The sequence below is a fragment of the Camelus ferus genome, chromosome 3, assembly GCF_009834535.1.
Source record: "Camelus ferus isolate YT-003-E chromosome 3, BCGSAC_Cfer_1.0, whole genome shotgun sequence".
In the NCBI taxonomy this organism is placed as follows: Eukaryota; Metazoa; Chordata; class Mammalia; order Artiodactyla; family Camelidae; genus Camelus; species Camelus ferus.
In genome coordinates, this window is record NC_045698.1 from 93,607,686 (window position 1) to 93,621,142 (window position 13,457).

Consider the following 13,457-nt stretch of genomic DNA (forward strand, 5'->3'; position numbering starts at 1 on the left):
TGTATTATGATTATAAGGAGACTGAATACCATAAATGTAAAATGTATTTCTGTCTCTAGATAACATTTTTTAACAAAAGAACATCCCATTCTTTTTTTCTGCTCATTGATTTTTCTTAACCCCAAAAATCTCCTTGTGTTTTTGTAGTCGGCCTCTTTCCTGTCCCCAGCCCCTGGCAATTATTGATCTGTTTACTGATGCTATAGTTTTGCCTTTGCAAGAATGTCTTATGAATGGAATCATACAGTAGATAGCTGTTTAGAAAATCTGGCTCTTTCATTTAGTGCACTTGAGATTCATCCATGTTGTTGCATCTACAAGTAGTTTCTTACTTCTTATTCCTAAGTAGTATTCCGCTGTACCCAGTTTGTTTTTTCACTTCCCAGCTGAGGTACATTTGGGTTGTTTCCAGTTATTGGCAGTTTCAAATATAGGCCCTGTAAATACTTGCATATGGATTTTTGCGTGAGCATAAGTTGTCATTTCATTCGGGTAAATACTTTTCAGTGTATTCACTGATGGCTGGGTTGCATAGTGAGCACATGTTTAACTTTTTAAGAACTTGCCAAACTGTTTCCTAAGTGGCCGTAACATTTTGCATTCCCATCAGCAGTATATGAGAGTTCCAGCTGCTCCTCATCCTCACCAGAATCTGCTGTTGTCAGTGTTTAGTTTTTGTTTCTTGTTTTTGGGTTTTTTTGTTTGTTTGATTATAATTTCTATCCATGGAAATAAATCTTTGTCATTCTGAAAATTTGCCCAAGATGGATTTCTAGAATTGGAAATAAAGAGTGTAGAGATCAACTCTTTAGAAAAATCTTGGTATTGCCAGATTTGCTTTTTTTAAAAAAGAATTCTTGTTTTTTATTGGTTTAGTCGATTTACAGTGTTAATTTCAGATGTACAACAAAGTAACGCCAGATTGCTTTTTAGAAAGATTTTACCAGTTTGTGCCTTTTTATTTCAGCCTCTGATTTTGTGTGTGTGTGTATGTGTATGTCTATGTTTTTATATTAGTTTTGATCTAGAATAGAAGCTCTAAATAATGTTACCCTATTTTGCAGATACTACTTCGGCAAATAATTTGTATGAGCTCCTCATAGATACGTGTTCATTAGTCTTCATGTGTCAGTGCAGGTTGTAATGTGGATATCCTCTCTAGTTTTTTTTACTTTTTCCTGTGATGTTCAAGGTCTTGCTGATTAGAAATTTTTAAAAGGTTTACATGATATTTGATATTTGATGGTTCTCAAAAGGTTTTCATTTTTGTTTCTTGTATGTATTGTTTTTTGTTGTTGTGGGTTATTACCAAAGAGAAAGTACTATGACCATTTGTTGATTTATTTTAAATTTTTTTTCTGTGATTTAAAAGAAAAGTATAAAATTTCTTTGGACTTAAAGTATCAAAACAGACTGTAGAACACATCTTGGAGTGGTGTTGTCTTACAGTATATATATATTTACCTAAATTTTTTATTATAAAAAGATAAAGTAATCAAAAATTCACTAAAGAGATTTTTAAAAAGCTAGCATGTTACCATCATTTGAATATGATCTCTATTGTCTTTTCAGTAATAACTTGAAGAAAAATAATTTTGTAGTGAAAAAATAAAAGAAATAAAACTTTATTCACTGAAATTTTCCTACTATCTCTGCTTACTGTTTGTAACCCTGTTTGGTTCTAAATTGAAAAGAAGTGATTTTTCCTAGTAACTTTAATACAAACTTTTTTTTTTGTACAGTTGTCCCTTGCTATCATTTGTGTGTTTTCTCCAAAGGTGAAAGAAGAATTCGTGTTCATACTTTGTGTTTGCCAGTTGTTTCAACTCTGAATGAAGTTTTTCTTGGAGCCGATGTCCAAGCAATTTCAGGATTGTTGGCCAATATGGGTAAGAATTGTTATCACCTATTTAAATGTATTGCAAGTAATAATATTTGTAAAATAGTTTTGTTTTCCTTTAAATAATTAGCTTTAAGAGTTCAACATTTTAGATCAGGTGTATATCTGCTAAGTAACTATTTGAATAAAACAATCTGTTTCAGATAACCTCATCTTTTTTTTTTTAATTTAAACAGCCTTATTGAGATAATTTCACTTTATTGAGATATAAGTGGTATAGTAATCTAACCCATCTAAGTAAACAATTCCATCGTTTTGAGTATATTTACAGATTTGTGTGGCCATCACTTCAATCTAATTTTTGAACATGTCTGTCACCACCAAAAGAACCTCATGCCCATTGACAGTTACTGCTCACTCCTTCTTCCCTCACTGGCCTTAGGCAACCACTAAACTGCTTTCTGCCTCATAATCTGCCTGCTGTGGACTTAAATAACCATGTTTTACTTAATGTCTCCCATCTCATATAAAGTTGCCTTCTTGAAATTTTTTTTAAGCCCTTTTTTCAAATACATAGAGCTTAACATCATTTTGGTCCTTGCCTCCTTTCTCCTTTAGGGATGATTGCCAGTGGGTCCATTTGCTTCAAACACAAATCTGCCTGTAATAGGAGTAATTACCTATTTTCTTGAATTCCCTTTTGGGAAAATTTTTAATGGAGCATAGTAAAGAATCCAACCTTGTGGGGAGGGCATAGCTCAGAGGTAGAGTGCATGCCTAGCATGCACAAGGTCCTGGGTTCAACCCCCAGTACTTCCACTGAAAAATAAATAAACCTAATTACCTCCTCCACCAAAAAAAAAAAAAAAAAAAAGACAAAAAAAAAGAAAGAATCCAACATCACTTTTTTTTTTCAACCTCACTTTAGTCTCATATGTTGTTAAAAGTTAAAAATCTTGACCTAAGAAATTTGAGGGTCATTGCCTTTATATTTTGTTGAACTAACACTTTTTTGTAACAGTATGATTATTATTATCTTCATTGCTATTATAAAAAACAACTACATATCATGGATTTTTTTAAAAAAATCTTCATAACTTGCTTGACAACAAAGGATTGCTCTGTTACTAAATTTGGTTAATCCCAGTATGCACTTTTTTTCACATTTTATCAAAATCTTTAAAATCATGATATCGTCAACTGATGAAGTCTTAGAGTTACTACTGATCAGGTAACAATAGTCTTCATACTTTCTTGCCTATGTGCAAATTTGGTCACAGCAGTTAATAACATCACTGCACTGAGTGTATTTTTGGTACTGTGAATTTAGTTATAGTTTGAGAAGTCTTCAAAACAATTATATTTAAATCATTATATATTATATAACCATTCAATTTTTAGTATTGAAAAAGAATTTTGAGTATGAAGAAAAGCATATAAAGAGTGGCATGACATGATAAAAATCATCGAAATAGCTCTCTAAGAGCTCTTTCAATAAATATAAAATAAAAATTCTCTGTGTTAAGAAAGCATGTGTATTTTTAGCAGAGTTTTTTTCTTTCAATGATCTATAAAATAAAATGGTGGCTTATAATTAATAACATCTCAGATTTGATGGAGTATAGTTTTCCCATTTTATAGATAAGGAAACTGAGGATTAAGAAGTTTAAATTACTTGCCAAATTTTCATACTGCTAGGAATTAGCAGAGTAATATTTCAACACAGGTTGGTTTGATTCTTCAAAGTATTTGCTTTCCTTTATTTTTGTTTTTATTTTTTATTTTTTGGAGTAAAGCAGGCTTTTACTGTTGACAAAATTACATCTGAGTTGCAAAAAATTTTTTCCCTGTATTCCCCCGTTCAATCTGGGCTACCACAGTCAGACAGAAAGCGTGAGGAGACTTTTCTTGTATCTGTAATGGAAAAAGTGTGTGCATTTAACTGCTATGTTTTGTTCCTTGTATATGTAATAACTTGGAGAAAGAATTTGTATAATTAAAAAAAAGAAAACCTATCTCTTCTATCCTTAACAGTGGGGTAGCTAAACTTCTGTCTTATTTCTCTTTTGTCCCTACCTCAACCTCTGTTAGCTGTTGACCGATCTGTGACTGCCAGTCTGAGTGATGCTCGGGACGCCCTGGTGAATGCCGTCATAGACTCTCTTTCAGCTTATCGTTCTTCAGTCCTAAGTAACCAGCAGCCTGGACTCATGGTTCCTTTTTCTCTACGGCTTTTTCCACTGTTTGTGTTGGCTCTCCTTAAACAGGTAAAAAAAAATCAAAGCCAGAAACTAACACAATAAAAATGTCAATGGCCAAAATTTTTATCTTTTGAACCACTAAACATTGTATATATAACTTTATGCTAGTTAAGTTTCCTGAGGACAGGAACCTTAACTCTTATTTTACCTTAAAGGATTTGTAACCCTCCCCCCAAAAGTTACAAAATACTAATTTAAATATGTACCTTGTTTGTAAGAGATGCTCACTAAGTGTTCACTGACATTATCAAAGATGCAAATGATGATCAGTTTTCTAGTTTTTCAAAACAAGAATTTTTATTTTGTTGCTTGACCATCACATATGAGACTCTTCTTATGACTCTTTCCTACTCCCTACAGTATTTCAGCCACATTTCACTTCTTAATCTTAGAAATGCCTTCTCACACATGTGTACCTCTTTCCACCATCTGCATTACATTTTCCTATCCTTGTCTTTGAGCTCAAATGTTCTCTCTCTGGCAGATGTCTTTCCTTCTCTAGCCCAGTAGCTCTTCATGCATGTATTTATTTATACAGTCTTTATTTTGATATTTGTCTCCCCTGCTTGCCCTTTGCCCATAACCCTGCCTCCTGAAAAAAAGAAAAAAAGGAAACTCTGGCCTGGTAGAGGAGGCTTATTTTTCCAGTGTTCAGAATATAATGTTCAAACTTACAGATTTAGGATAACCTTCCCTTGTCAAATTTTATTAAAAAGCTCATGTTAAATTACCTGGGGAAGCATCCTAGATTTTGGAATTAATTTAGGACTGCTCTTTTCAATTTGTATGCTCTCTGAACGCTAGCACTGACCTGTCAGGTATATGTTGTGTCTTTCAGGTGAGAAGGGCAGCCTGCTGTACCTTGATAGGGGTGGCTTTTGAATCTGCTTCTAGTTTCTTAAACTCAAATTATGTATTTCCACTTTTGAATATAATGTAAATGCATAGAGATTACATAAAAACTTAAATTTTAACATTTAGAAGTCTGAGCTCTTCCCTCTTCACGTCTTTCCTTCAGTGCTGTTTTTCATTGAGGCTTGCCTTCCCTCATTTCTCCATTTAATATACGACAGTGTCATCCTATCTCACTCTGACATTCTTTATCTCTCTTCTTTCCATTATTTCTCTCTATAGCATTTAGCACTGACATATCACATATTTTGCTTATTTATTATTTACTTCTCCCTTACTAGGAATTTTGTCCATGGGGACAAGGATTTTTATCTTGCTCTTGTACTACTTTGTCCCAGCATCTAGAACAGTTCTTAGTACATAGTAGGCACTCAGTAAATATTTTTTGGTTGAATAAATAAATGGGACTTCTGTCACCTTCCATAGTACTCTTTAAGAGCCTTTTCTGATCTTCTTTACTTACAGTCAGTGCACTTGTTTAAATTAAGGCAAGTTTTATTGCTGTTACCTCTCTTGTCTTTTTATTACTTTCCATCAGTAGGAATGCTTCAAATCTTACCTCAAAACTTCATTATTCTTCATGGAGCTAATATACCAGTTGAAACTCACTAATTATTAACTCTATTCTGCTAAATAACTGTCCTCAAATCATTAATTTTCTTGGTTGATTTATAAGCTTTATTACATTAATTTCTGTAACTGTGGGAGACACAAGAGTAGTTAACCACCATTAATCATCACCCAGTCTTTATAGAACACTTAGATTTTTGATCCTTCAAATGTGTCTTTATTTTGCTATCTGCGGTATAACTTCTTCCTTCACATGATGTTATTTAGTTAGATTTTTATGTCACTATTGCTGTATGGTTGATAGAGTGTTAGGTGTATTTCACCGATTAGGAAACAGATACCAGAGATTAAATGACTTTGCCAGGTAATTAATTTGCCAAGACTTTTACATGGGGATATAGCCACAATTTAATAGTTGTTGTGTGACTTACTAAAATATATTTTTGAAATAATACTTAATAGTAACTTTGTTAATTCGTCTGAAGATATTCTTTTAACAACTGTTATTTGCAGAGTTTTATATGTATTTGATAAATTCATTTTTTGCTGGTTTTTTTGTTTTGTTTTGTTTTTGTTACAGAAATCATTTCAGACTGGGACAAATGCACGTCTAGATGAACGCATTTTTGCTATGTGTCAAGTGAAAAATCAGCCCTTGGTTTACCTTATGCTCACAACTCATCCCAGTTTGTATAGAGTTGACAACCTCTCAGATGAGGTAAGATTGATTCATTTTTTTGTGGCCTTGAAGGTCTATAATCCTAATTATATTGACTCCATTGCAGAAATGAAGAAAGATGTGGGGAAGCTTTTTATTTTATTCCTTTGCTAAGTCTGTGTAAAGACATTTTGGTTTTGGGGAGCTCCTGAAAGTAGTGCCTTTATTTAAATTATTAAAGTAATAAACTTTTATTAAGTTTATTTCAGACAAATCTTTAGAGCAGATCTAAGTAAATGAAGAGATTGTCAAATTGGCCAAACCTATGATTTATTTAAACAACTTGATCTGAAAGGAGTATCCCAGAGTGAAGTTAAATCTAAACAACCCCAGTCAATGTTTAGTGTAATGGTGTTCTTGAGTTAAAGAAAAAATATTTAAGTTGTAACATTATTTTCCCTTGATTGGAAACTTACCTGAGTTAAAGTCACAAGCATGAAAATGTTAAATCATAATCTTTCTTTCTAACATGGTGATCAAGGTATTACCAAAATAGGATATATAAATATTACATTAAAATTTATTTTAACAATATTTTGGTTGAAAACCTTTCAAAGTTAAAAGATTTTAAGATATCTTAAATAAGATAAATATTTATCTTGCGTGTATAAATTAGAAGTTACCTATGAAATTTGAGGTAACTTTTTAGCAAGTGAAAACTGTTGATGGAATTATTAGTTTGTATTATAAAAATAATAACACAAGATTAATACTGTGTTTGACAGGTTCAGCTAACTGGGCCTACCTTTTTCTCACATTAAAAAATGGCAAATTAACATAAAAATAAAAATGCAATATATTGTATGTCTATTATATGGAAACCACCAGAAAGAAGAAGAAAATAATATATAATATATACATTCAATTCACTTATAATATATACTTCCAAAGATAAGCACTATTATGATTATCAGTCGTGTATTTATCAGGACTCTCTTGTTAGCAGATAAGCTTAGGAAAGGAAGGGGACTGATGTGATACTCCAAAACAAAGCAGAGGAAAAGTTTAGGGTAGAACTAAATTCAGGTCTAGCTCAGATTCAAAGACTGTCTTTGCATTGCCTCATTGTTTCAGATCAGCCTTTTCTACAAGACTAGGAAACACAGCCACTGATAACGTCCTGTCTTTACCAGCAGAGAGAGACAAGGATCTCTTTTCTTAGTTCACATTAATTTCTGATTGGCTATAATTAGGTTATGGTCTCTCTTGCTCCCTACATACCCTAAGGTCAGAAGATTTAAAGTATTGTGATTAATAGTCCCTGGTGGAGCTAAAGCCTCATCACAAGGGAATACCCTTTGGTAGGTCAGTATTTTATTTACTTTCTCCCTTAGATAAGGTTTAATTAAGTACCTAGTTTAAGTACTTTAATAAATTTTTGGTTAAAACTGGTTATGAATATTTAAAGGTATGTGTTTGTGTCTGTGTTTTAACATAGCAGTATGAAAAAAAAGATAGCAGTATAATAGTCAATTATAAATGAGAACTTCTATTTCTGACCTTAATAAATAAATGTTAAATTGGAGAGAACTATTAAAAACTCATTTGCATTAGGCTTTTATTCTTCCCTCAGGATGTGTACATGATCTGAGCCACGTAGTCATCTATTCTTACTGACTAAATTCCATACTTTATTTGGATCTCACTAATGTCATTTGTTCAGGAAACATGGATATTGATTGCATTTATTGTATTAGTTTTTAAAATAATAGTTAAGATCAGAAGTTAATTTGGCTTTATTGGGAATCATAGTGGTTTTGTTTAGATAAGTGATAAATAATTCTTCCTATTCTTTATATTTCAATATGAGTAACTCTGATTTACCTAAATAACTTATAAAGTCTCAGACATAACACTCATAAAAATTTGTTTGTTTGTTTAATTGTGGCTCCCTGTATCTAAAACTTTAATCTTTTGTTTAATTCTTTAGGGAGCAATCAACATCAATGATCGCACTATACCTCAGCCGCCTATTCTTCAGCTTTCAGTGGAGAAGCTGAGCAGGGATGGAGCTTTCCTCATGGATGCAGGCTCTGTGAGTAGTCTGACTGAGCTGGATTCTTCTATCTGCATACTACTGTACCTCCATTCCTCTTACTTTCTCTCTTCCTTAATGTATTTAATCTATATACTTTTGTATTGGCCACCTTCTCCCTCCATAGTCTCCTTTCATGCCATACATAAAATGTCTCGTGATAAATAGTAGTTATCATTAGTTCAGTTGAAGGCTGTACAGTCTCACTAAACTTACTCATTATTTTGATCTTTTAAAACATAGTGGTTAAAGGTGAGTCAACAGCTCACTGTTCAGCTACATCTCAAAATAATTTTCTTCCTGTCCCCAGGTACTAATGCTTTGGGTTGGAAAAAATTGTGGACAGAATTTTCTCAGCCAAGTTCTAGGAGTTCAAAACTATGCATTAATTCCACAGACTATGGTAAGACTATGTTATTATAGTGATTGTAATAGACTTAAAAGGTATTTCAAATGTGGCAAAACATGAACATCCTATTTTGAAATCATAGTGTAATATTAAAAGTTTTCCCAAAAAAGAAAATGTTCCCACAAATTGTTTCTCTTCCTATTGAAAATATTTGTTTTATATTTTAAAGGCATTCTTTAGATTATTTTGCATCTTTGACTTTATTGTTCTTATGTGCCTATGACAATATACTATTTTAGGGAAAAAGTAATGAATTTAGTTAATGGCCAAAAGAAATAGTTCGCTGCTATTGGCATTAGCATTAGAACTCTTTTGTTTTTGCGTTTTGTGTTGTTGGCAAATAATTTCATTGTTCTTTGGCACGGTTCTTTTAACTGCTGTTTTGGAGTAAGAACTAACTAACTGCCACACAGATAAATGACTTGTGACCAGTGTCATTTGGATTTATGTTGATTATTGGAAATGTAGTAATGGATTCTCTGTCATTAGCTCTGTGACCTTGGACAAGTCACTAACAACCTCATTTGCAAAATAAGACTGTTATTGCTTGTGGAGGAGTATTTGAAACAACACATGAGAAAGTATGTAGTAAACTGTATAGCATTTGGCTGGTTGTGAATTTTAAAGTTAGAATTAAGTACAACGTGGTCTTATTCAGTGTCATGTTTTTCAGTTTCAACTATCAGTTTTTTACCAACTTTGGAATATGTTTTATGTCAGTGCCTTTTCATACTTATGGGTTTAATTCCATTTTAGAAGTCATTAGGGGATTTATATATTTAAAAGACATATATGTCAGGATTATATCTAGAATAAGCACTAGCTTTCAGTCTTTGAGTGAAATGGCTGGTCTGGATGATTAAGCATTTTAAGTAATGAGATAAGAAATTGTTATATTTGTACAACTACCTGAATGGATCAGTTAATTCTAGATGTCATAATAAAATGAAGGTGACAGGTAGGAAGTTCTTCTAGATTAGGGCTTGGCAAACTATGCCCAAGGGGGCCTGCTACGTGTTTTTGTAAATAAAGTTTTATTGGAACAAAGCCCATTTACTTATATATATATATAGTCTATGGCTACTTTCGGGGAACACTGGCGGAGCTGAGAAGTTGCAACAGAGAACAAATGATCTGCAAGCCTAAAGTATTTACAGTCTATCTGTTTAAGAAGTTTCCCTACCCCTTACTAGAAAATTGTGGTATGCAGAATCTCAGGCTCCTCTCCAGATCTCCTAAGTCAATATTTGCAGTTCAGTGTTTGATATACATGGTGAAGTTTGAAAACACTGTAGGTGAGACATTAGCTATATTGTTAAAGTAAGTTGGATATTGCTGGTTTTTGTTTAATAGACAGACCTTCCAGAACTTGATACACCAGAATCTGCCAGAACAATAGCTTTCATCTCTTGGCTTAGAGAACAGAGACCATTTTACCCAGTGCTTTATGTAATAAGGTAAGTTGACATTTTCATTTGCTCATAGTGAAACAATTTATTTGGCCTTGCAAGGACCTGTTTTGAGTCACAGATATGTGTGATCTATTACTTAAGTAAACCTTTTAGAAGAATACTGAAGAAAAAAAAATTTCCCAATAAATAGTACTAATAAATAGTACCAAATTATGCTTTATTTCCAGTGTTAGTAAAATGTATGTCAAAAGCCTTGTGACAAATCCACTGTTTATTTTACTATTACATTTTATCTAATGTATATAAATATTTTTGTTTTTTATTCATAAGGGATGAGAGTCCAATGAAAGCAAATTTCCTTCAATATATGGTAGAAGACAGAACTGAATCTGCATTATCATATTATGAATTCCTCTTGCATATACAACAGCAAGTGAATAAATGAACAAATGAAGATATTTGGCTTAATTATTTCTAAGGAAAGTCATGATAATGCAGAACACCTGAGAATATGTAATACTTTCTTTTCTATTAAGTTTGTGGACTAATGTGATGATTATATGTTCTCACTGTGATTTCAACAAACTATAGCAAATAAAGGACCATAGCAGAGAATCAAACATGCAAGTCTGAAATACTGTATTTTTCAAATCAAAATATATCTGTAAATGATAGGATACTTTTTTCCTTTGCTGCCAATTATGTTTCAGTTGTTATGGAGTGAAATAAGACAATACTGCAGAGGCAAAGTACATTTTGTAAAATAAAGACTTCTGTGTTCCAAATGTATATTTCTCATTTTTTTCTGAATTTTTGGCTGCTACATTTAAAACCTCACAAGACTGAGTGTTCCAGGGAAGTTACAAATCCATTGATAATGATCTTTTTAAAATAAATAAAATTCAGAAGTAAATAGTATGTAGAAAAACTAGAATCCATTCCCCACAGCTGTTTTTTAAGGAAGAAAAAGGATCATCATGTTAACTAAAGCTAGAGTAAACTAACTCTAGTCTCACTTGAGAAGAATATGAAGTAATACAGTCAAGCTTTAAAATCAGTATTTTCTATACTTGAAGAACAAAGTCACTGATTTGAAGTGAAAACTGTAAGTGGTTTTCTGATTTGACTGCAGAAGACTTGGTTGGACATTATCTTATTCAGTAGTGAAAAGAATCTGAGCTGTCTTCATAAATATGGTGGAACTGGCAACAATAATAGGGAAAAGAGAAACTTTAATTATCTGGATCCTTTAAGTGGGTTTTATTTGGTATGTTTCTGCTCTGTGATGTATAATAAAAGCATTATATTGGTGAAATGAAGATGAATGAAAGAAATTAAAGGTTTCTTAAGTGCTGTCTCAAATGCATTAATAACATTTTTCTAAGGAGTTTAATTAGAAGCTGGTCATAAGATATTTATTCTTGGATATTAAAACTTATTAAAGCATGAATGCTGCTGTTTGGTGTAGTGATTATTAAGATTACACAAATCCAGTATATGGAAGTTATGAAAGAAACTTGATTTCTGAACATGCTCAAGAGACTGCTTTTTTGATTCAGCCAGAAAAACATTATAGTCAGAACTGTTAAGTGAATTTTGTTTACAAATAGGTAAATTATACATCAGTATAAATATGAAGTGCTGTGATAGAATACCTTTAAAAGAGTTTGGCCCAGTTTCCACAGATTCATCTTGTCTTGTATGAACTTCTTAAAAGTTGTTCATGATTAATACTTGATAAAAAGACTTTTTTTCTTTGTTTTAATGGGTTAGAAAAATGTGTTTACAATCTTGATCTCATATGATCACCAATGAAATAGTAACTTTCAGGTTTACATCAATATGAGCTGACTTTAACTGAATTGTTTTGGGATAGGGAAAAAACAGGTCCTTCCAGAGTATACACTACTGCTTGCCAGCCAGATCAGAATAATTGTGTTCTACAAAAATATTATGTCCCTTAAGCTGTGTTAAGGTTTATTTGCAGTATGCAAGTGGTATATTGAACTGGAAATTTTCTTGAAAGCTGCTTCATTTATTAGGAAGCAATTTTCAAATTGTAGCTAATCAGAGTACATTTATATTTTCCCCTCTTCTAAAGAACTGAGAGTCATTATTATGCACTGATGTTTCTTAAAGTAATTAAAATTCTGTTCATAATGTGAATTTTAAATGTTGATATTGTAGGTCCTTTTTTAATAGTAGTAAAGAATCTTCCAGATGGAAAAGTTTGTGATTTTTAGGGACAATAATCTTCCTCGTGCCTCACTTCATCCCTAAGTGGGTATGACTCTTGTTATTACAACATGCTTTGTTAGTCTGTTTCACAAATTTACTTTAAAAAATTATTTTAGATATTACATAACATGTGCAATCCAGAATAATTTTATAATAGCCAGGTCATAAAAAAAATAACTTTAGTAACAATTTACAATATTTGTCCTCCCAGTAGTGAGGGAATGAATGAACCTTTTGGCGATACTGATATTAAGCAATTATTTTTTGCAATATGGAATGTGTTTTTTAGTTTAGGTTTTTTTTCTTTCTTGTTCTGTTTTTTTTTTCAGTAGGGCACTACCTGCTATCTCATCTTGTATTACTTTTTAATGTAAAGCAACTAATATTTACACTATGCCATTTTTTTTATTGTAGTTGTAAATTATGAAAGATCCTTGAATTTTATACAGATCTACAACTTCTAAAGTAACTGACAAGGGCAATCTTGATATTTAAATCTGAGCATGGCAGTTCTATCATTAAAAGTACTCTATTTTTCTAATTTCTAGGATTTTTAAAATAACATTTCTGTAAGTCTGACACATTAATATTCACTCAAGCTGTACCATTTATTTTAGTTTGCATATATCTCATTGTTTTAATTTAATGTAATGTATTGAGTCTAATAGACTGTTTTACAATAATTAGAATAAAAGATTTATTTCTTCTAATCAAAGATGCATAACAGCTATTATCTAGGGGACCACCAAATGTGATTTCAAGATTTTGTTAACTATTACAAATATAATCCTTATATAGAAATTTTAATTTTGTAAAGTAGTGTATAATATTGTAACATTAAGTTGTTTTCAGATTCAAGTATGTATTGATCTTCAATGTGCTGTGTGAAATCTTGCCTCTCTGAAACATTAGAGACAAGATTTGTCTTCCTTTTTACAGTTTGTAATTTTCAGTGTTTTATTCCTGTAAAAAAAAAAAAGTCATTTGTAACCCATGCAAATAATCATTTGAATTGTGCTAACTTATCACTTTGGCTATTCAATAAAGTTAATTGAAAGAGCT

The 13,457-nt window shown here is 31.8% G+C and overlaps 1 protein-coding gene across 2 annotated transcripts in view; it reads left to right on the top strand.

Annotated features, from left to right (window-relative positions):
- The window catches only part of SEC24A (SEC24 homolog A, COPII coat complex component), a 62,291-nt gene extending 48,834 nt beyond the window's left edge, over positions 1 to 13,457 (top strand). For both annotated transcript variants that reach the window (XM_032476771.1, XM_032476772.1), the window contains 7 exons: positions 1,779 to 1,889; positions 3,932 to 4,107; positions 6,164 to 6,301; positions 8,232 to 8,336; positions 8,647 to 8,739; positions 10,099 to 10,202; positions 10,488 to 13,457. In XM_032476771.1, coding sequence (XP_032332662.1) covers positions 1,779 to 1,889; positions 3,932 to 4,107; positions 6,164 to 6,301; positions 8,232 to 8,336; positions 8,647 to 8,739; positions 10,099 to 10,202; positions 10,488 to 10,602 — 842 coding nt within the window. In that variant the 3' untranslated portion in view covers positions 10,603 to 13,457. The remainder of the gene's footprint in view (positions 1 to 1,778; positions 1,890 to 3,931; positions 4,108 to 6,163; positions 6,302 to 8,231; positions 8,337 to 8,646; positions 8,740 to 10,098; positions 10,203 to 10,487) is intronic.